This window comes from Arachis stenosperma, chromosome 7 (assembly GCF_014773155.1).
Source record: "Arachis stenosperma cultivar V10309 chromosome 7, arast.V10309.gnm1.PFL2, whole genome shotgun sequence".
NCBI classification, from domain to species: Eukaryota; Viridiplantae; Streptophyta; class Magnoliopsida; order Fabales; family Fabaceae; genus Arachis; species Arachis stenosperma.
This window is the reverse complement of record NC_080383.1, coordinates 86290711-86316055: the sequence shown is the minus strand read 5'-3', so window position 1 is coordinate 86316055 and position 25345 is coordinate 86290711. Positions and strand designations below refer to the sequence as shown.

Here is a 25345-nt window from a genome sequence, read left to right as displayed (position 1 = left end):
CTCTTCGAGAGATTGCTTTGCAGCCAGTTCAGCATGTCAGAGTTCAGGAAATGTCGGAACTGATTGGCGGGTAAGAGGTTTCACCATACGTTCCTAGCCAAAAAACAGTCTCAAATGACATGGAGAGTGGATTCAATATCATTTCTACATCGAGGGCAACCATCGTCATTGGTAAGGTGGCACCTCTTCCTTTCCACATTTGTAAGAATGGAGTCATGAGCAATAAGACAAAGGAATAAACGCACTCGTTCATGTCCTTTCCAACTCCAAACAACGATGAAAATGTTGCTGGAGCTGTCAGTGGTATTCTGGATATCTTGGTAAGTAGATTTGAGTTTGAAGTATCCATCCGAGGTGAGAGCCCACACAATCTGGTCTTTATCTTTTCAAGGGGATGGCGGGGGAATCACAACAATGTTGCTGACTACATCATCTGGCAGCCATTCTTTGATTTTGTCAGCGTCTCAATTCTCTAAAACAGAGAGAAAATCCATCAAGTTACTAGAATAATCAATGCTTCTGTTACTTACCTAATTAACATGCATATCCAAACTCCCTAAATTTGGGACCCAGTTATGTTTCGAAAAGTTGATACTTTTGCCATTGCCAACCCGCCAAATGGTGTTTTTAGTGACATTCTCCCATTTAGCGCATACTCCTTTTCAGAGGTTCGAATTTCTTTTCTTTTTTTTTACCCGAGGAATAATGTCATCACCTCCACCATATTTGGATCGCAAAACCCTTGTCTACAGGGCATCCTTCTTCTCAATGAGCCCCCAGCCAACCTTCATCATGAAAGCCTTATTAAGAGCATGGGAAAGGCGAACACCCAAGCTTCCATTTTTCTTTTGCTGGCCCACTTTCTTCCATCTTAACAAGTGAATCTTCTTCGTTTGTTCAATTTTTCCTCAAAAGAAATTCCTGCATTTACGGTCAATGAAATTACAAGTAGCAATAGAAAGTGAGACAGTTTGCATAGTATATAAAGGAATAAAAAAAGGATAGAATTCACCAGGGTAGTTCTTCAATTCCTGCCATAGAAAGAGATGACGCCTTCCAGGAGTTAAGCTTGGAGTTGAGTTTGCTGAGAATTTCATCAAAAGTGTTATTTGAGACCTTTGAATGATGAAGAAAACCCCAAAGTACTTTCCAAAATTGTCAGTTCTGGTGAAATCCAAAGCTTTACTGATCTCTTCTCTAACTGGGCTTCCAACATTTTTAGAAAAGAAAACATGTTTTGGGTAATTTTTTGTTCGGAACTCTTACAAAAAGCATTTAGACATCTATTAATGACACTAACTTTGCTTCATACTAGTTTCAGCAAAAAGAATCAAATCGTCCGCAAAAACAAAAGTGTAATAAAGACAGCCTCCTCTCTTAATATAAACAAGCTTCCAAAACCTATAATTTACAGCACAATTAATGAGTTTATATAAACGGCTCTTACCGTTACACTTTCTTTGTAAAGGATTCTGATTTAGCTAAATAGATCTTAGACAATTTAAACTTATTCTTTAGTAAAATAATAGTAAAAAATATAGATAATGTTACTCTTTCACTTATTCTCATAACTAAGTTTTCACATAGTATTCTAATCGAGTAAATTTTTAACTTAAAATCGATCAAAATTATAGCGCAAATATGCCGAAAAAAGAAGAACATAGTACCGCATGTGATACTCTTTGGGTCAAAAGTACATTATTATTAGTAGAACATGCGGGAACAACGTAACACAAAAAAGACATGGCTGAACTTCCTTGTCATTTAATGGGCAAATAATATTGGCCGCATAGGGCGGGAAAACGTTAAAAGCCTTGTTGGTTTAGGGTTTGAGTAAACTGGGTCATGATTCCAAAGCAACATGGTCACATCTATTGGGATAACAACTTGACAACTTGTCTTGTGGAAGATTACGTGGCAACAAAGGTCTTGCTTTCTATGGATCTGATCGTTGCAGGTGAACCGAGAAGAGATGGTAGTTGCAAGGACTTGCAGTTCGGAAGGCACTTATGCTGCGTGTCAGGATAAAATCATTCATATTATATTTTTCAATTAATTTAAATTTTTGAAAGAGGTGGTATTATATTACTGTGATTAACCACACCTGGCGAGTGAGTGGCGTTATCATGTTGCAAGATCATATGCTTATTAGGTCATCACCGGTGTCGCCATGGACACGGGAAAAAGAAAGTAAGAAGTAAGATGGTGTGGAGTATGTGGCTTCTGTGAAGGTGCCTGGATTTTTTAAGGGGGATTTTTTTAAAATAAATAATTTATACATTGTAAAATATATTTTATTTATTGTATAAATGAAATAAGTCAAATTTTATTTTGTACGTATCTCGTTTGTAAAAAATACATATATTTTGTTTATCGTATAAATTAAATGAATCGATTACAATAAGCTAATTTTTAATACTTAAAGGACATATATAAATTTTATTTAAATTTATTTTTAAATTTGTAATAGATACAAAAAATGACGTATATTTAAATTTTTAATATTTAAAAAAGCACATAAAAATTTTATTTAAATTTATTCAACTTCTAATCTTTTTAATTTAGCATTTTTTATCACATATTTTAATCTCTCGTTTATTATTTTTTTTTCTCTAAATTCCTATAAATTATATTTAAAATTGCCTATTATTCTGTTTAAAATAACTCAAGATTCCCGCTCAACAATTAATATATTAGATTAATGTAGATATTTTCGTTCTTGGTTCTTCTAGAAAAATAGTATACTAGTTTAAAATTTGAAAAAATATGAGGAGCTAATGTAATTAGTGTACAATGTGTACAATGAAAATACTTTTAAAATTAACATTAAATGATAATTAAATTAGTTAATTATAAAATTATTTCCAATAATTTTAAATACAAAGCTATTAAGGATTACAAAAAATTACGAACTTATTTCCTTCTCTCTCCCTCTCTCTCTCTCTCTCCCTCTCCATCCTCTCTTATCGATGTGACGCTGCTACAGACACCAGCCACCATAGTCCATAGTTCCAACTGACAATGACATGCGCACTACGAATGCCCATCAGCACTGTTGTCGTTCTCCGCTAATGCCATTCAAATGCAGTAGGAACCTCATCGCCTGTGCACGCTGCCGCATCCGCACCTTGCATCACTATCCACTCCGCAATCGAAGCCGATGCCGCCACATCCGCATGCCCACCCCGCATCTGCATCTGATTGAATCATGCATGAATACCGTCTTAAAATTGATCAAACTGTGGCTATTACTCCTCACGAAAAATGATGGGTTGTGTGTAGAGTGTTCAAGAATAGAGTGACTTCTATTATGCGTAAGATGAGTGATCATAATTCTCGTTTTCGCACTTGGTATGATGACTCCTCTTTCATGCACCAACAACCATATCAATTTAACAACTCTTGTTCTTCTTCATCAAAGCACCAACTAATCCCTAATAATAATAATAACAACTCTTGACTAAGGGGGTTTGATTACGGTTGCTTTTTTTGTTCATTCATCTCATTCTTCTTTTATTTTAATGGTCAATTTAGGATGGTTATTTTAGTAGGTATGCGTATGATTATTTTAATTTTTATGCAAATGATTATTTTGACTGAATTGGGTTTAGTTATATATAATTAAAATTTGTTAGATCTTCAATTCATCAAGTATGCGGATGATTATTTTTATTCTTAAATGGATGGTTATTTTTTACTAAGGATGAGTGGCGTGTGGCAAGCCAAGCAGTAAAGGTGAAGTGGAATAATTATTGATGAAGGTGGGGTGGTCGCTAGTTGAAAAAGAAGAGGGTATTGGAATGAAATATTTTGGTAAATTAGAATTTTTGGATGGTTTTTTTTTTTAAATTTGAAATTTGAAATTTGGAAATTTGAAATTTGAAATTTAAAATTCGATGTGAAATAACTGAATAAGAATTTTAATTTAGAGTAATCTGTGGACGAATTTTTATTATTTATTTTTATTAGGCTAAATAATTAGCTCATTGTATACATTGTACAGATACCCCCATTGGCCCCTAGCGGAATTCTTAAAAATTTGAATGAATTATAAAGAAAAGGAGAGTTATTTTTTTTAACCAAAAATAAAAAGACTCAAATTCACGACCACTTCAAGTGAATATGATAAAACTATGCTATTTGAGTTATAATCAGTGCATACGTAAAACATGAAAAATTAAAAAACATTAATTTTTTCAAATTTAACTATGCAACTACAACATATATTAATATTGAACATCTAAATAGAAACAAAATACATCTGATTTGTTTTTAAATCGGTCTAAATTAAATTATTAATATTTTTATTATTTTAAAAATTATATTTTTATACTTACAAACATATATTTCATTTATAATATAAACGAATTAATTATGAGTATATCTCGTTTACATTTTAAAAAAGATACGTGAAATATGTTAATTATCACATATCACGTTATTTTGATATTTTTAGTATTTTTAATTTAAATTTTAAAAATATTTTTAAATTAAATTATTTTCAACCTATTATTCATATTGTTCAGATTTTTAATTGTCTAACTCGGAATTGTTATCAAAATACTGCTAGTTTCAAACTATTTATTCAGATACGACTGTTTTGTGTGCATGGTGGCACCTGTTTTATTTATTTATTTATTTTGGGTTAATCAGAAGGAGTTTTTGTGGTAAGCACATTCAATAAATAAACGCCAAATTGAAAAGCGTCTTCATTGAAGGAACTGCTAGTTCATCAAAAAACGGCAAACGCAAAGGCATCTTCTACTTAAAAAGCGCAAACCATAAAGTCGCCTTTAAATGAATGCACTTTTCAGTTTGTCATTTTATTTATTTAATACACTTACTGCAAAAGATTCTCCTAGTCAGAACACAGAAAAATAATATGTGCCACCATGACAAAACTGTGAGATCTCGATAAATAATTTAAAAATAGTTTGATTTTAGTAATAATTTTAAAATCGATAACACATTGGTTAAAAAACCCAACATATATACATGAGGAATAATCAATACTATGGACATGCATATGGTTGTTGATCAACCTAATCCCTTGTTAGTACTCAGTTATTGCAGTTGAGACTTGAAAACAATTTGTAGATTAGTCAGGTTCTTTTTAAATGTATACTATTTTATAACTTAAGAATAACATATTATTTAAAAGTTTATTCTTTTAAAAAATATTTTCAAAAACAAAAATACTCTCAAAAGCATTATCGCACTAGAGTCATTCCCTTCCTAACATATGGGAAATAAATATTTTGCTACAAAAGAAGCTTGCAATATAGAAACAGAAAACTATATCCCCTGTAATATGTAAACATGCATAAATGTGAAAAGTGTAAGAACTTGTTACCCTACTAGTAAAAAATAAGGGATTTATATCCGTTTGGCACGAATAATATGAAGGCTGACATATAGGATAAGGTCTAATAATATTATAAATTTTGATAAAATTTTAAAAGTATACAGTATTTTAAAAGCATCATAAAAAACTTAAGACAAAATTTCCAAAGCATATTGTGAAGGGACAAGGGATGGCAGAGACGAATTTATGTGTAGCATTGCGGGTGGGGTGTCTCCAGTAGAATTTAAAAATTCATTTAATAGTATATAATAGTGATATTTGTTTGTTCTCCTTATGTTATTACTATTGTATTAAATTATGATTATAATTATTTTATTTTATATCTATATTTATATAGCTTTCAGTGTTAGAATGTTCTATACATAAGGTGATGATCGAGTTCTGGTTGAAAGAGAGAAACAGGGAGAAAGTCAGAAAGCAGAATATTCATTGTATATTAAATTGGTAAAATGAGTCCGTAAAAAAAAATGGTAAAATGAGAGTACAATCATATTTCTTCTATAAAGGAACTAGAACCCGATAACTCTTCTAGTATTGGAGTAATGGAAGAATTGGCTCTAGTGTTATAACATTCGTCCAATTCTCGTGATACATAGATATCAGCACGAAAACAATTCAACTTTTATGTATGTCTTGGTGTCTCACTACCATAAAACGTTAAAAGCGTACTTCAAACATAGCCCGAAAGCCAGCATGTATAATTTGTACATTACTTCATTACCCATTAATGTTATCAATACCGGACAGAAGTGATTTTCGGAGAAAATCACAAGACATTCCATCAACTTAAATATACTGTAATATCAAGAAGGTAATAATTTAAAATTATTTTATTTATCATGATATTAATTTTATTAAAAATTTAAGTTAATTAAAAAAATATATAAATAATTATATTTTTAATATATATTTTTAAATAAGAATTTTTTTTAAATTTGTTTGAATATTTTGATCATGCTTTCTTTTATTGGTCTTATGCTGAATTTTTAAAAGTCACATGAGAATTAAGTATTCCACATAAAAAAGACGGTAAAAAAAAAGGGCGAAACATGCCAATCACATTAATATTCTCTCCATGAAAATAACGTGATTTTTTTCAAGTTGGTATGGATATTATTATTGATTATCTTAGGAGGGTGAACAATTTTAAAATCAAGAAACAAAAAGTCACACGACAAAATCAAGATAGTTTCCAGGATAAGAAAATTCATTTCCTACCACACATATGGTAGCAATGATGCTGATTCCTTTTACAGGAATAGAATGTGATGCACTCATGCACATGAATCTGACATAATAATATGCACGTGACATATATAGACAAATGCATGAGCATGAGCATGACCATGGTTTCAAGGTCCCCATAAATTTTAAAAGACAAACTTCGATGGTCCTTCCACATTTCTATTTATCCTTACCTATCATCTCTCACTTCGCAGTAAGTCTGCTTCCGTGAATATTTCCAAGAACTTAAAGAAGGGGAAAAAAAAGGTACATCTTTGACTTTTACTACAAATAAATTTTTGTAAAAACTTAGCTAAAATATGTTTTAAAATTATATTTTATGAGTATAATAATAAAAATTTCTATCCCCATTAGCTTCGTCAGCTTCCTTCTCTTCATCTTTTGCCAATTCCACATGAAATACAATGCCTGATCATCTGCTCCCAGGTCTCTTAATTCCTCTTTTGTTGCTCCTTTATTTTTTTACCCTGGTGCATATAAGTTAATTTCAATTCTTCTATAGTCCTCTCCGGCTCTCCCATCTATTTTTCTCTGTTTATTTTTGGGCTGATACTATTTCCCAGTTCCCATCAACATCTTCAAGGCCTCCTGTTTTTTTCCTTGTTTGGGCTTTTAGTATTGGGATGTCTTTTGCTTGGCTCAGTTGTGTACATTTCCTCATTTCATAATATGATCATGGTTGTTGGGCCTCTAAGTCATAATGCACAGTCTCCTCCTAATCACCAAATTGGGCCTCCATATTTGTGTAATGGGTCTTGCTCTCCCTAATGACTCTTTTCCCTTTTGTTTACCCTTTCTAAATAAAGTTATGGGTTGGTTAAGTAATCAGCTCACTCGTCTGCTTAAGCAAGTATCGGGAGTTTAAATCTCGCCTTGTGCATGCAGCAATTCATTGGCCAGTGACAGACCCTTAAATGAAGCTCAGATCCGCGACGAATTAGTTTTTGACCTGTCAGATTGGGGGATACCATAGACAACAAAAAAAGTTACTTAATCGCTGTCCAAAATAAATAAAATGAAATAAAATAAAATAAAGTTATCTAATCCTTCAATGGCCTTTTGTCTCTCTCTAAATCTTGTTAAATTTCAGAGATATTCTCTTGTTTCTATTCCTATAGTTATGTATTTCTTATCTAAATTTTTTGTCTACATAACTTGCTCCTCTTTTGTCCTTATTCCTACTCTTTGTATATTATTGTTCACTCTTCTCTAAGTAAAACTTTATTTCTTTTCATTATCTTTTTCTCTTCACGAGTCTTCATGTGCTACTTGCTTCCATGTGTCTTATTCATCCTCTTTTATCCTTTGCTTACTGTTTTTTGCTTCTAGTCCTAATGCTCTTACTTGATTTACTCCTGATGCCTTTTTATATCTAGGTGTGCTTGAATCTCAACTTGCCATGGCTTTTTTTTATTATTATTTTTTGCATTCTTTCATATTAAAACCCAAAATTCTACAATTGAGGCAATACCAATCTCATAATCTCTCATATATAAAGTAGACCTAAATTTTTGGTAATTTATCTCTCTTCATCCAAAATTCTGTTAGGAAAGAAATAATAACTTCAATGCTGTTAGGAGAGAAATAATAACTTCAATGGTAGTCTTTATTCTAAAAAAAATCCTCGTCAACTTTTTATTTCTTCTTGGATCTTCTACTTCTATGGCAATTTCTAGCATATCTCTTATACATTTAGCAATCTCTTTATCCATATAATCCAAAATACCATGAATCTGGATCTAGAATTTAATGAAATCATGCCTGACTTAAAAAATAGATTTCTCTCTTACATATCCCTATAGATTTAGAAGCAACCCGTATATATACCATGTACCTCCATTCAGTATCTGTTTTTGTCCTTAAAACTGAACAGAATTTTAATTTGTTGCCATCTACTTTTAATATTGCAAGGCCTATATGATTTGCCCATATTCCCGAGATTGTATTTTTCCATGCTTTAAAGTTCTTTTCTTTTTCAATAATGAACTTTCTTATTGAAAAAATCTGCAATGGTAGAGTAGATTGTGTGTGAGTAGTGTGGAGTTGCAGAATAAACTTGAGAGAAATAGAAAATGGATTCAACGAGAATCGTTAATCTCACTTTAACCAGTACAGTTTGTAACTATATATAAGCTTACAACTAACTCTAGTTAACTACACTCCTAACTATCTCAAGGAAAGAATGGCTTGAAGAAATGGAGAAAAAACGTGCAAAAGTAGAGGAATTATGAAAAAATGAAGTTTTGAAAATCTGCCCTGTTATACGTACTATGACAAATGCATACGCGTCTCTTTGGATTTGTGTATATGCATGGCAGATGCGTACACACGAATAGTATCATATGATTTACTTAAGTAAACATGTGGTTCACAATTTCATGCTTATTTTTGGTCCAATCCAACTCATTTTTTATGCATATGGAGGCAAGACTAAAGAAAATCAACGAAGGAGTCGTAGTAGTAGTTTAGAACCATGTTTTAGGTAGAAATCCTAAAGAGATAGAGAAGCTCTCTCTTCTCTCTAGGAATTTAGGATTTTTAGGTCAATTTCTCCTTAATTAAATTAGGTTTTAATTTTTGTTCTAGTTTATTTTTCTTTATGTTTTCTTGTTCTATTGTCTTAATCCTTTTAGTTTTACTTGTTAGTTTCTTTAATTTTGTCAATTTTGGGTTATAAACACTTGTTGAATTCTTATTTACTTTTAATACAATTTAATCTTTTTTATGTTTATTGTTGCTTAATTGAATTCTTATTATTGTTTCTTGTTCTGCTAGTTATAGATTTTGTAGTTCTTGTAATTTACCATGTTTTCATTTTATGCATTCAAAGTATTTGATAAAATGTCTTTTCTAGCTTTAGAGTAGAATTTTATGTTCTTGGCTTGGAATTGAGGATTTAGATGACCTTGAGTCATTGATGTTCAACATTGCTTGGTGATTTAGGATTGTTTGTTAGTTTTGTTTCGACTGACACTAGTGTTTCACTAAGTCTAATTAATGAGTTGGCTAGAACTTGTGGATTAAGATCAATTATACCTATTTGACTTTTTTCCGATATTAGGTGATGACAAAGTAGGATTAACTCTTTCTAATTGCCATGTTTAGGGTCAATGACTTGGATAGGAACCCTTGACTCTTAATCCTTGCCAATATGCCTTTTTTGCACTTAAATTTTCTTGTTTGCTCTTTATTTTCTTGCAATTTAATTCCTTGTCTTTTGCATTTGACCCTTTTTTTCTCATAGCCAATGATACGCACATCCCACTGCAATTCTTTTGAGAGATGACCAGGATTTAAAACTCCTAATTTTATTGATTAATTTGAATTTGTGATAACAAATTAAACTTTGATTCGGGTCATTTATTCTTTGGAACTATACTTGTGACGAAATTATTTTGAAAAATTTCTCTTCATCAATGTTTGGCCCACATCAGTTAACTGACATTCTCCTAAAAATCAAACTAGAAAAGACAAACTTACTCCCAAAGATAAGCACGTATTCTGAGTTGTCGAGGAGATCCCTCAATTTGCTTTCGCTTGAATTATCTTGGCTAGAAACTCCATGAGAGCCGCATTGACCTGAACTTGTTAACGAAACATTATTAGAAACTGTAACAAAAATGAAGATGGCAGTTAATTCAAATAGAATTAAACCTATAAGTCCCTACATTATATATAATTTACTGTGACAAGTGATTTATGAAAGGTAAATTAAAAAAAATTAAAATAGTATAAAAAGGAATAAATGATAGTTATTTTGCTATTTTTAATATTGCACATTAGTTAAAACAGCAGAAAACAGCAAAAATCATCCAATAAAAAGCAAGAACTAACTACTAATCAATTCAATAAAATTGTAAAAAACATTCAATAATCATCATCCAATAATCATCTAATTTTCTTGGTTACAAATTAAAACAGCAGCATAGCAAGAGCTAATCATAAATCAATAAAATGAGTAATTGGTACATTTTATCAAACATTGTTCATATTTAGAAGATCATGAGTGTATTTCTTTCTTTCAAGCAGTAAATTTTCAACACCACAATCTTTTGAGGATTAAATTAGTGGTTTACTTCGTTAACTTACTTTCCCTTCAATATGAAACTCTCACATACCTAAGGGAAAAATAAAATGCAACAATGATTATCAAATCACAATGTTCCTAAATAAGGACAAAATCTACAATGCAGAAAAATAAAATGCAACATTAGTTATCAAATTAACAACTGATTCGTTTTTTCCTTTCTTGTTCACATATTCATGTTTGTTGTCTTATTAGACCTATTTGTGATATTATTTCACTCATCAATAAAATTTGATCTATATTTTGCTAAAAAAAAAATCAAAAACAAAAACAAAACAATTGATTCATATTTTATTAAGAAAATTTAAAAAAATTCAAATAAGTCAAGAAACGAATGAAGAAACCGCATCGATTTTGGAATTAGAAAACGAAACAATGCATGAACATAAAAAAGAAAAACCTCAATCGACCAAGGAAGCACAGCAGACCCAAGACTCGAAGTTAACTCAACCCTACTCCCTCAAAATCGATGGCCCGCATGGCGAGAATTGACGGATCCACGGATTCGCGTCATGGCACCCTTTGGCCGGCGTGACAACCTCGGACAGAGAGGAGCACCGAAACGGTGTCATTTACGATGACGTCTGTAAGAGAGGAGCGAGAAACCTAATTCTACGGCTGAGGTCGAAGTGTAAAACTCGGTTAATTTGTGGCTAATTAACCCAGAAATTAAAATATATTTTAGAAAGTGAAAAATGAGATTTTTATGATTTTATGTGGTAGAGAAATTTGAAACAAGAATTTTGACACCAATTTTAAAGAAATCGGCCCAAGATTGGGCCGAAAAGGCCAAACCGGGCCAATTGGACCCAAGTTGGGCCCAAGGGCCCAGCCAAGCTTCATTAAATGAATGAAACTCAGCTCCCTCTCTTCTCCATGAACAAACACACGCTGAACACACAAGGGGAAGGGAGAAAAATAAAACCCTTGCTCCTATTCACTTTCAATCTTCCATTGATCATAACTTTTGATCCGAGACTACAATTGATGCACTGTTTGGGGCCACACGACCGCGGAGTCGATCTCTACAAAACCCATACCAAGATTCCTGAGGTAAGCCATGTTTTATCCTTCGATTTTCAGCCCTTAGTTTCGGGTTTCATGGACAAAAATGTTGAGATTTTGAACTCCTTTGTGTTATAGGATCAAATTAACTTGAAGGGAAGGTTTTTCCTAGCTCCCTTGGTCCTTGTGTAAGGTGAGATTCTCAACCCTAAGCTAAAGACTTGAGATTTTGTGATTTAGTGATTAAGTTATTGTGTTTGGGTGTGATATTGTGGCTTAGGCATTGTATATGTGTGTTTTGGAGCTTGATTGGTGATTTTGGAAAGCTTTGGTGTGGAGTTCCAAGCTTGAAAATCTGTTGGTGAGGCTTTGGAAGCCTTGGAAGTTGAATTTGAGAGTGTTTTGGGTGGAACGGGAATTGGCCAAGGTATGGTTTCGGTTTCCTGTATCTAAAATGTAATGTGGTTGTGAAAACGTAGGTGTTGCGGTATTTTATAACCCACAAACTTACTGGCAAGTGCACCGGGTCGTACCAAATAATACCTTACGTGAGTAAGGGTCGATCCTACGAGGATTGATGGATTAAGCAACAGTAGCGTTTGATAGGATTAGTTAGACAAGCAAAAAATAATGTTTGGAAGTTCAAAAGCATTAACAGTATGTTCAGAATATTAAAGACAAGCAGATAAATAAGTTGGGAATGAAATATTGAGAAAACAGTTAAGGTTTCAGAGTTATCTATTTTTCCAGATTAACTTTTCTTACTAACTAATTTAATCATGCAAGATTTAATTCATGGCAAACTATATGTGACTAGACCCTAATTCCTTAGACCTTTCTAGTTTCCTCTAACATTCATTAACTGCCAATTCCTTGGTCAATTAATTCTAATTAGAAGCTACATGATCAAATTCCAGTTTATATGCCACAAAAACTCTAATTACCCAAAAATAAAAGGATTATATGTCACGTATCCCGTTAAATCCAGATAATTAAAATTTAGGAGAATATATTTTCAAGCTGTTATTCAAGTAAAGAGCTTTTCCAAGTTTTACAAGAACTCAAATAGAAAGAGGGTCATACTTCCATTCCACCCAAATTCATAAAATAAAGGACGAAAACAATTCTTAAATTATAAATCCACACATGAATTAAAATAGAAAAAGCAATAAAATCAATCCATACAAATAGACAGAGCTCCTAACCTTAACAATGGAGGATTAGTTGCTCATGAAATGTGAGATGTAAATTTGTATAGAATTTCCTAATGAAATCCCCCTAATGTAATGTACCTAATAGAAGAGAAGTCTCCCCTTTTTATAACTAATCCTAATTAATCTAATATTTAAAAATTAAAATAATATCTTTTTTTATTTTAAAATCAAATTTGAATTTAAATCAGAATTAACTAACTACTCCGCGTCTTGTAACGTGGAGACCACTTGGCTTCATTGGATCCGCGCCTTAGGTGCTAAAATGGGGCCCAGAAATCACCCCCCAGCATTTTTTGCGTTTTCTACACGTGGCGCATGTCACGCGTACGCGTCAGTCATGCGTACGCGTCGATGGTCTTTTCTGCAAGTCACGCGGACGCGTCAGTCATGCGCACGCGTCGCTGTGTAAATCTTCAAATCACGGGTACGCATCAGTCACGCGCACGCGTCGCCATGGATACTTCCAGATCACGCGCACGCTATAGGCACGCGTGCGCGTCGCTCCTTGCAGCCATCTCCGTTGATTCTTGTGCTACAGAAACTCTGTCAAATTCTGCCGAATGCTACCTAAAATAAATAAAATTGCCCAAAACTCAAAATAGCATCCATAGTGGCTAAAATATAATTAATTCTTCGTTAAACTCAGCAAATTAGATGCAAATTCACTAGGAAAAGATAGGAAAGATGCTCACGCATCAGTAGGCTAGTGGCCCTAGGAGAAGATTTGGAAATATTGGGGTGAATAATGGATGATGTGAGTTGTGTTATTATGTATGTATTTTGGTGGATTGTAAAATGTTGATGTAATTGTTTGGATGAGTTGAATTGAGTGGAATATATGAGTAATGGTGATAATGGTTGGTAAAACATGTGGTGTTGTATGGGATATGAACCATTGTGTTTAATTAATGGTAAGTTTGAGGCTTTTGTTGGTAAGCATGATTGGGTGTATGATATTGATATGTGTATGATCATGATGATTGATAACTTGAATAAATGCTTGGAAAGTTGAATTATGGGGTGTTGATTATAAATTGAGAGTATTGATTTCGAAATTAGTTAAATGTGGAATCATTGGGGAGTTGATGATTGGATAAGAGGTTATAAATGTTTGATGTTGGAATGGTTGAATTTGGTTGGTTTTAAATGAGTTTGGTAAATGTATGTTTTGAAAATAGAGAGTTTATAAGTTTTGGTAAAAATTGGAATTCTGATGAACTTCAACGGATCATATCTTGAGCAATTGTTTTCAAACTTTGATGAATTTTATGTCAATGGAAAGATAATTTTATAAGATTTAAAATGGTTTAACTTTGGTGGAAATTCGAATTTTGTGGATGGAGATATGATCATTTGAAGTTTGGGTTGAAAATATGAATTCCGCAACTTCTGCAGAATTTGTGATTTCTAGTTTGTGTACGCATGCACAGCCCTATGCGCACGCACACTCTACGAGAATTTGGTTCTATGCGCACGCACAGCCTTGTGCGTATGCACACGCGAAGACAGGGCTGTTGGTGGCAGCGCTAGCATGCCCTGTGCGCACGTGCAACCAACGAAGGATTTCGAGCTGTGCGTACGCACAAGCCTGTGCGCACGCACACGTTGGGAATGGCATGCTGGTGGTGGTGCTAGCACACCTTGTGCATGCGCTCAACCCTGAAGGTTTCGCTTTCTGTGCGTACGCACATGTCTAAAAATATTTCTGGGCGAGCGCACGCACACCTTGTGCGTACGCACGCGACCCAGTTCTTTTCAAAAATTTTGTTTTCAAGCTTTTCACATTCCCAACAAGCTCGTAACCTTCCAGATGTTATATCACACTTATAAACCCCTAAATTTCATCTCTTAAATCTTAATTTGATGTAAAATGTCTAGTGAATGAAAGTAGGCTAGTGAAGAAGGTAACTTATGGAGGAAGAAAGGGGATGTTGTGCTGAGTTATGATGAGTACAATGAATAATGATGGTATGAGTTGTCGATGAGGATGGTGGAGTAATATACATGTCGTGAGCCGAATGTTGTGTATGTTATGAGCTGAATGGCTGATTGTGAATCATTAACTTAAGCCGGATGGCTGAGATGAATGTTGAGTCATGGCTGAGGATAAATGCATGTATAATTCATGGATGGATGTAATAAATGAATAATGAATGAAAAGATTGGATGTGAGTATGTTTGTTTGCTTTTTCACTGGTTGTAAGGGTGACAGGGCACCGATACCCTCAAATAGTAAATGGGTGACAGGGCACAGATACCCTCTAATAGCGACAAGGTGCGCATACCCTCTAATGGTAAAGTGGCGACAGAGCGCGTATACCCTCTAATGGTAAAATAGCGACAGGGCGCATATACCCTCTAATGATATTAAGGCACAATAGAGAGACTATGCTCGGGTTAGCTACCGAACGCGTCGGGTTGGCTAGTTAACAGACAGATGAGACTCATCAGCCACTAGGACAGGCATGCATCATATACATTATATGTGGTTTGTCTGGATTGCCTAATTGATTGTATCATTACTTGCTTCTTGCTTAATTGTCTTATCTGCTTCCTACTTGTGCATTTCCTTGTATGATATACTTGTGCTTGCATCTGTTACTGTTAGTGATTGGGAGGTTTGCAGGATTTGGAAAAAGGATGTTAGTTAGTCTTAAGATTCTTAAGTTAGTTACCTATTTACATTTCTTATGATTTTGCATGTTTATGCATTTTGATTATAATTTGGAAGTTCTAGAATTGTCTTCGGCTTTTCCAGGACATTACATATTAGATATTTAGGCACTGTTACCATGCTGAGAACCTCCGGTTCTCACCCATGCAGATTTTGTGGTTTTCAGATGCAGGACGTGAGGTTCCTCGCCGAGGCATGCAAGAGACTTCCTTTTGGCGAAGGCCCATAGTATCTTGGGATTTTATTTTGGTTTATATACTTGTTTAGATACTTATATTCTCCACTGTATATATATTTTGTATTGACTCCTCTTAGAGGTTATTTTGGAGAAACAGGTTTTGTATTTTGTCAGTTGGTTTCTTTTGGGATTTTCTTACTATATATGTATGTATACTGTATGCTCGGACCGGTTATCCTCACAAGCTGAGTTCCGAGTCTTGATATACGTATTTTGGCACTCTTTTGTATGTCTCTACGCATTATCTTACTCCTTATATGTTCGTTTATGTTATCGATCGGAGAGTTGCACTTTTCGATTTAAACGGTTTTGATTTACCCTTTTTTCTTTAAATGCTCCTAGTTATAAACATTCTTGTAATACTATATGTACTAGATCTTATCTTTAGAGGGCGTAATGCCTTGCCACCTCTGTCTTATGACTTAAGCATAAGGCTCCGTGTGGTAGGGTGTTATATTATGGTATCAGAGTTGTTCGTTCCTGTAGAGCATGAGGGGCGGACTGACTATGCTTCTGTGCATTCTCTGTGTCTGTGCTTATGTGCTATTAGGATATTTGACTGATAAACATAGCATAAAGTCCATGAGTTGCATTTGAAACTTTGAAGCGCTAGACTTGCGATATTGAGACTGGTCACCTTGATATCACTTGTTTGGTGTGGACAGGACCAGATGGCGACTCGTGGGCGCGGTCACGGTCGAGCGAGAGGTAGGAATCAATCTGAGGAACACGAGATGAATGCGAACAACCCCGTGAACTTTATGGCAGCGTTGCAGAACTTGGCTGATGTTATGCAGGCCACTGCTGAGGCACTTGGACAGCAGATGAACAATAATCAAAATAGTGGAAATGGCGAAAATAGGACTCAAGGTCCAATAACATTGGCGACCTTCTTAAAAGTCAATCCGCCAAAGTTTAAGGGAACTACTAGTCCAACTGAGGCCGACACTTGGTTTCAAGCTATAGAGAGAGCACTGCAAGTACAGCTGGTGCCTGAAGAGCATCACATCGAGTTTGCCACTTACTTGCTCACTAGGAAAGCGTCACATTGGTGGCAGGGAACCCGACGTCTCATACAGCAAGGCAATGATCCGATCACCTGGGATGCCTTCCAGGAGGAATTCTATAAGAAGTACTTCCCGAATTCTGCCAAGATGGCCAAAGAACTAGAGTTACTGCAGCTGAAGCAGGGAACTATGTCTATATCCGAGTATACGGATAAGTTTGAGGAGTTATTCAGATTCTCTCACATGTGTCAAGGGGCCTCGAGAGACTTCGAGGAGTGGAAGTGCATCAAGTATGAGGGAGGACTTCGGAGTGACATTCTGAGCTCCATAGGGTCTTTTCCAAACTCGTGAATAAGAGTCGTGCCGTTGAAGAATGTGTGAGGAAGGCTGCTAAAGCGGAGAATGACCGCCGTAAGTCCCACTGCAGGGAGCACAACCAAAGAGTCGTATCAAGGGGCCAAGAGTTTAAGAGAAGAGGATACCCACAATATTTTCCCCAAAAATGGAATAATTTTGCGACGAATGAGGATCTACAAGGAAACGGTGGGAAAAACAAATAGTGACTGCTTCTGAGGTTCTGAGTTGTCAGAGATGTGGACGTCATCACCCAAATAGGCCGTGTCGTTATGGTTCGGGCTTATGTTACAATTGCGGGAAGTCAGGACATTTGATCAGAGATTGCCCACACAGGAGGGACCGAGGTACTGCCGGATCCGATCCTCAAATTCAAGGTAATAAGAAAATTGACAACTTAATTCTTTACCACTTTATGCAATATTGGCTACTAGTATTCACTCATAACACATGGTTGAATAATCATGATCTGTTCTAGACGACCCTAAGTTATTTTAATAGAAGGATTGGTTAGCATAAATGAATAGGAAGATTCTTAATATAACGCGATTAGAGTGATACGGTGGAGGCGAGAGACTCCAGAGGTGAGATGCTGCAAGGATTGGTAAAGCGCGAGTGACTATTGGTTAGATTAAGAAGGGAACCCTCACGCGGACTCATGGAGCGAACGATATTTTCAAGGACGAAATAAAGTTCTTGGCCATGTAATGAGTAAACAGGGGAAGCTGTAGATCCTTCTAAGGTAGAAACAGTGATAGATTGGGGGCGACCGACCTCAGTTACTTAAATAAGAAGTTTTTTGGGTCTATCTGGCAACTATTGGAGGTTCATCAGAGGCTTCTCGCAAGGAGCTTTGCCACTGACAAGTTAACCTGTTAGGACGCGTCGTTTGTTTGGATTTTTGAGTGTGAATAAAGTTTCCAAGCATTAAATCAAAAGTTGACTACTACGCCTGTGTTAGAATTAAGTTCCAAGTTTTTTCTGATCATCCTCGTCCTTCTTACTATTGCACTCACGAGTGACGTGACTATAGCATAAACATGCGTTACAAATTAAATGAAGACTCTCATATTTCACATCAAAAATTCTATCAACTACAATAGACCTCACAATAGGAATCCAAGATTAATAATCTGGACACACGCTCTTACGCACTTCCCTCTTTCTGCCGTTTTAATTGCAAGATCAACCCTTAAGGGAACACCTAAAATAAAGGCCACTAGCTTCATTGCTTTCTCATCGTAGTACCATATATTCAAACTTTGGATTCTCACCGACACCAACGTAGATCTAAAGGTCTTTTTTTTAGGACAGAAGTCAATCGTCCAAGGTTTCATGACAGCATACGATTCCACTATCATCCACGGACCACTCAGGAGATCCCTTTTCCTATCTTTGGGAAGATCAAATTTGACCATAATTAAACTCGACGTCTTGCATGTCATATCCTCCTTTCAATCCCCAAACCCCTTTCAATTTGTGATTTTTGGCAGTGTAACTCATATTTTCCAAAGATTTTAATGATAATGACATCCTTATATGACTGAACAAATGCTGCCTTCGTCTCCTCAGAAAAAATAATTTTTAGTGGAGTCCCATATTCCTGTTTTTCAATGACCTTAACAAGCTTTTCATCTACTAGAGCAGGATCCCTCGTGAAAGGTTAAGAAGATTAGAAGAAGAAAGCCTAAGACTTTCCTTGTCCCGAAAAGAAATCTTAGTTGAACGAGGTACTTCTCTGTTTCGTTCGTCCTTCTCCAGTTTTGCTCACTTCCGAAACACCTGAGGCAACCCCCCGCACTCTTCCCCCTTATCCCTTTCGTCGGCGAAGCCAACATCCTCATCGTGTTTCACCTTTGCACTCTCGCTCTCCGCTTCCACTCTCTCCTCCACTCATTCTCTCGCTTTTTACCTAAAATATTAATTGTTTATTAGCAAAAAAATTAATATCTTGCATATCTTAAAAAATATAAATAGGTTAACTAATAAGAAATGAAAAGTAAGTATATTTTATTGTGTTTTCAATCTATATTATCTATAAGACAAGGCTGCAAATTTAACACACTCTTAGGGAGCTAACAGGAATTGCAATTGAAATGGAACTAATGACTAGACGAAGAAAAAACAGTAATAATCGAAATACATTCATCACCTTTTCTAACAAATCAAAGCTTTGGAATTTGGTCACCGAAAGAAAAAAATCTTTGGAATTTTGAAGAACAACAAAAAGAGACAATAATTAATTATATATTTAGTGCAACTGGAATAGCTCGGAGGGGTTGATCCATGTCCATATCCTCATGCTTGATATTGTTTTCAAGTTTCCAATCAAAAGAATTGACCAATGATCCCAACATCACATGCATCATTCTAATAGCAAGTGGTGAACCGGGACAAATTCTTCTCCCACTACCAAACGGTGTGAGTTGAAAATCTCTTCCTTTAACATCAATATTAGACCCCAAAAACCTCTCAGGCAAGAACAAATTTGCATCTTCCCATATATTAGGGTTTCTACCAATAGCCCATGCATTTATTAGAACTCTTGCACCCTTTGGGATTGTGTAACCTGAGATTTCAACATCAACTTTTGCTTTTCTTGGGAGCAAAAGTGGAGCTGGTGGATGCAATCTCAGTGTCTCTTTTATTATGGCTTTTAAGTATGGCAGTTTAGCAACATCGGATTCCTCGATGGGGTTACCCTTTCCAATGATTTGTTCTAATTCTTGTTTGGCTTTTGACATGGCCTTTGGGTTATGAAGTAATTCAGTCATTGCTCTTTCTAATCCATATGCAGTGGTGTCTGTTCCCGCAACAAGTAGATCCTATAAAACAAGTTGTTTGTTTTAGTGAGAAATTCTATAAACAATAGGCCTTATACATTATTTTATGGTATGAAGGTGATGAGTTACCAAATACAATAACGAAAAGAGATAAATGGTACATTTTATCATTGTTCTATATGAAAAATATAAAAAACTAATTTTTTAAGTAGCTAACATTAATATATATTTTTTATCATAATTTTTTTTATTTTTAGTTTCAGAGGATTTAAAATTTGTGGATAGAATTTAATTTTTAAAATATATAATTTAATATTTAAAAAAAATTGATATTCACCGAAAATATTAACTTATCTAGAGCAATGAAAAAAAATGAAAAGGAAAAAGAGAGAGGAATCTCACAAGTAAAAAATGTTTGATTTTTTCTCTATCCATCTTCTCACTATCCTGATGAGAAATATCAAGAAGCGTGTCCAGCATGTCATTGTTTGTGACATAATTATCCCCCTCTTCTCTTAGCTTCAACCGTTTATCAATCAACTTGTCTAGTCTATGAAAAAACATGGTAATGTAATTAGCAGTGTTCCTTTGAAGTCCTTGTGGATCAAACACCTTCAACACCGGAAAAACATCAACCACATTTGCTGTTCCTGATAGTTTCAAGAGAGTAGAAACAATATCTTTGTACTCATCTTTATCATTCTCCACAGATTCAACAAAATCCTCAGACACAAAAGTATAGGACAAAAAATTTATGCATGCCCTAAAAGCCGCTCTCCCAACATCAACAGCTTCTCCGGTTAGGCCGTATTTTTGCATATCGTTAAGAAGATCTAGAAGCTTCTTGCGCCTAAGGCCTTGACTCGCGTCGAGGACCTTGGTGGAGAACAATTGTTCATTGCATATTTTTCTTAGATCTTTCCAAAGTGGACAAACCGGTAAGAAGGGCAAGCTATAATTGTGGTGATCGACAGCGGTTACAATAGTTGGAACTGTTCGATCTGAGAACAACAGATCATTGGTTTGTAGGACTTCTTTGGCAATGTTTGGGGAAGATATGATTATGGTAGTTGATGATTGAACAAGCTTTAGAAGCATTATGTCTGGGGCATGAAGCTTAGCAAGCTTGGCTAGTGTTTGTTGTGGCTTATTGCAAAACTCAACAAGGTTTTGCATCATGGTAAGAAAGGAAGGTCCCGGTGGAAGGTTCTTGAAGTTTTGTTTTGTGGTGTTTGCATGAAGTGATAATGTGCGAAGAAATTTGGTGACAATGCACGTAAAGAAAAGGGCAGTGATTATTAGTGACATGGGCAAGCGAGAATATTGCGTTGGAAATAATAAGAGGATGTGAGCTTTTGACTCCTCAATTGCGATATTTTGCTCAAAAAGTGAAGAAATAAATAATGTTGATGAATTTGAATTCATTGTTGAAGGCCAATGTGGTGAGAATGTTTTATTTGCCTTTGAGTTCGAAAGAGAGTAGTTTTGTTGAGAAGTGAGATGAGGGTGTGATTTCGGTGGTGAGATTATGAATTATTTAGGGGGTATATATAGTGTCTTGTGCCTCGATAAGAATTAAGAACAGATGGATTATTTATTACTATTCTATATGAGGTGGTGGTGGAGCCAAGATTGGTGGGAGTGCATGCATGGAACGTTCCCTGATATACAGAATATGTATTGACTGAAATATATTGTATTATAATAAAAAGTCTTTTCTGTGGTTTAATTAATAACGATACAGAAATATTAGCACGTGTATGTGCAAACATAATGTGATTTTTTTGTCTTAATTAGGATGGACATATATTCATGGAGTATGTCTCATCAGTCATCACACAATTCTAAAACTAATACGCACTATATAAATATATAATATGTTTATCTTACTTTAGTAAACAGATATCTCAAAGTCTAATTAGCTAATTTCACAATTTTTTATCGCCTACGAGCTAGCTCCGCTAATTTGAGTATAAGAACTTTTAGCTAATTTTTTCGGAAGCATCTAGTTTAGTTACCAATAATAAGTCTATATAACCACACGTACCAAAGAAATTATCAATAACTAATATATTTATTCGTAATAATACTACAAAAATATAAATTTTTTAAAATTATATTAATTTTATTTTAATATTATAGATTATAACAAAACATTAAATATTTATAAAATTAAATTATTTTTATAAAAATATTATATAAAAAAATTCTATCAACTAAATTATATATAATAAATATTTAAAAATATAAAAATATAAATTAAAAAAATAAATAATAAAAATTTAAAATTAAATAAAAAATTTTAAAAATATGTATATAATAATAATATAATAATAATAATAATAAAATATTTATATAAATAATATAAAGAAATTATTTTTTAATTATATTTAAATATAAATTTAACATATTTATTATAATTTTATGAATCTATTTAAATTATATTATTTTATTAATTTTATTTTCTACAGAATAGCAATGTAAAAAGAGATAAAAGACGAGAGAAATAAAAGAGAGAAAGATAAAGAAAAAAAGAGAGCGAGTATTTTAATTTTGGAAAAAAAGATTTCATTATAATTGTAATAAATGAATATCTTGTAACACATTTTAGTTTATTAAATTAGTAATATAAAATATAAATTATAAGTTATATATAGAGTGGAAAGGATAGAGAGAAATAGAGAATGAGAGAGAGGTAGATAAGATGATGGAGAAAGAAAATTTATTAATTTTAGAAGAAATATTTTATCTTAATTTTAATGAGAGAGTGTTATGTAATATATTTTAGTTGTTAAATTACTAATATAATATAGTTATATTTTAATTTTAATTTTAATTACAATTAAAGAATATCATATTATACATTTTTATTGTTAAATTTATAATTAATTATTAATAATGATATATAAATTAAAAGAGATAGAGTGTATATACGTCATATGAATAAGGAAAACAAGTGGAAAGATATGAGAGAGATAAAGAAAGAGAAAAAGAAACGAGAAAAGAACTCTTTAATATTAAAAAAAATTTAATTTTTATTATAATAATAAAATGATATGTGACATATTTTAATTATAAAATTAGTGATATATAATAAATTTATGGTACTGATGTATTATAACACACTCGAAACTAGAAGAACTCGTACTCTCTTTTTCCAATATTTTATTCATCTATTTATTTTCGACAAATCTTATATATACTACTTTTTTTAGTTTTTTTTTTTATATTTTATGTGTATATTTTTCACTTTAATATTAATGTTAATTGATAAAAAAAGTGTGTCGTTTATATTATAAATTAAAGAAAAATGTGCATTTAGTAATTATCACATAGTAGTAGTGTAAGTATATTTACTCTAACTTCTATTCTTTGAAAATAAGATTGTTTACTAATTTTATATATTTTTAAAGAATAATTTAATTAACATACAAGTGTTTTAAAAATAGTTTTTAAGGAAGTAAAATTTTTTTCCAGTTACATTAAATAAAATCTTTTGAAATTTAAAAATAAATATTCTTTTCGATTCTTGATAATTTATCTAAAAAATAAAACGGTTCTCCACAAATTAAAAATTCTTAATCAATCCTCAATCATTCAAATAATTAATTTAAGTTGTCTTTTTCATTAGTCTAAACATTCATTAACACATCATCAAATTACAATTTATGAGAGTCATTTAGACTAAATACTTGATTGATTAAGAATCGGCGGTTAAAAATTTTTGAATTATAAAAAATTATTTTATCCTTCAAACAAATTATCATGGATAAAAAAGAACACTTATTCATATTTTAATGAAAATTTGTATCCTCTTGTGTATGTATAGTAAAAGTCCGATAATGAATTGGACGACTAAGTTGGTCAAGTCATTGGCATTTAACATTAATTTATTTTTTTTGCACTAGATACAGTCGTAGTGTGTATAAAGAAGTCGTTGTAAACTAACCTGCCCTAATAAAAGTAAACTAATCAAAGGGAATTTATCGAACATTATATAAAAAGAAAAAAAATTGTCATGTATACATTTTGATTAAATTTATAATTAGTTATTAATAACGATATATAAAAGAGATAAAGTGAGTATAGGAATAAGAAAAATAGAATAGAAAAAAATATAAAAAATAGAGAAAGAGAGAAGAAAAGAAGGACATAATTTTTTAATTTAAAAAAAATTAATTTTAATTATAACAAAAAAATGATATGTGACATATTTTAATTGTAAAATTAGTGATATATAATAAATTTATGGTACTGATGTATTATAACACACTCAAGACTAGAAGAACTAATACTCTCTTCTTCCAATATTTTATTCATCTATTTATTTTTCGACAAATTTTATAACTCTTTTTTATATTTTATGTGCATATTTTTCACTTTTAATATTAATGTTAATTGATAAAAAAATTGTCGTTTATATTATAAAAGAAAAATGTGCATTTAGTAATTATCAAATAGTAGTAGTGTAAGTATATTTTCTCTAACTTTTATTCTTTGAAAGTAAGATTGTTTACTAATTTTATATATTTTTAAAAAATAATTTTGGTAACATAAAAGTGTTTTAAAAATAGTTTTTAAGGAAGTAAAACTTTTTTTTTCCAGTTACATTAAATAAAATCTTTTGAAGTTTAAGAATAAATGTTTCTTTCGGTCCTTGATAATTTGTTTAAAAAATAAAATAGTTTTCACAAATTAATAATTTTTAATCAATACTCAATCATTCAAATAATTAGTTTAAGTGATCTCTTTTATTAGTCTAAATAGTCTATAACTCATCATCATCAGGTTACTATTTATGGGAGTCATTTAAATTAAATACTTGATTGATTGAGAATCGGTGGTTAAAAATGTTCTAATTTAAAAAAATATTTTGTCCTTCAAACAAATGATCATGAATAAAAAATAACATTTGTTCATATTTTAATGAAAATTTGTATCCTACTCTTGTGTATGTATAGTCCTAAGTCCGATAATGAATTGGACGACTAAGTTGGTCAAGTCATTGGCACTTAACATTACTTTGTTTTTTTGCACTAGATACAGTCTAGAGTGTATAAAGAAGTCGTTGTAAACTAACCTGCCTAATAAAAGTAAACTAATAAAAGGGAATTTATCGAATGATATTATATATAAAAAGGAAAAAATTAAACAAAGGAGAGAAAAGCCAACTTTATAGTTGTTCACAGCACAATCGTTAATCAATCTCTTAAAATAAGAAATCTTCTGATGACAACAAAGTGAACAAACTCGGTCTTTTATATATATCACCCGCCCCCATGTTGTTGACAATAATAAATCTTAATTAGCTTGCCCAATCTTTAATTTCGACGTATCAAATTACGGTAATACTACAGAAACAAAAAAAATATA

The 25345-nt window shown here is 32.8% G+C and overlaps 2 protein-coding genes across 3 annotated transcripts; one reads left to right on the top strand and one right to left on the bottom strand.

Moving 5' to 3' along the window:
- The first annotated feature begins 251 nt into the window (after positions 1-251).
- LOC130940045 (uncharacterized) lies at positions 252-17186 on the top strand. Its single transcript, XM_057868094.1, has 2 exons — positions 252-320; positions 16494-17186. Exons 1-2 carry the CDS (start codon positions 252-254, stop codon positions 17184-17186), a joined length of 762 nt encoding a protein of 253 aa, XP_057724077.1.
- A 1103-nt stretch (positions 17187-18289) lies between these two features.
- Positions 18290-21475, bottom strand: LOC130940697 (geraniol 8-hydroxylase-like). Of its 2 annotated transcripts, XR_009070366.1 has the most exons (3): positions 20375-21475; positions 19342-20014; positions 18290-19101 (listed from the first exon to the last, which is right to left on the bottom strand). XR_009070366.1 is itself a non-coding variant. In XM_057868910.1 (2 exons), exons 1-2 carry the CDS (start codon positions 21395-21397, stop codon positions 19433-19435), a joined length of 1605 nt encoding a protein of 534 aa, XP_057724893.1. In that variant the 5' UTR covers positions 21398-21475; the 3' UTR covers positions 19183-19432. The 2 variants fall into 2 exon arrangements, 1 of the variants encoding a protein (XP_057724893.1); XM_057868910.1 differs by lacking the exon at positions 18290-19101 and having other exon boundaries at positions 19183-20014.
- Between the last annotated feature and the right edge of the window lie 3870 nt (positions 21476-25345).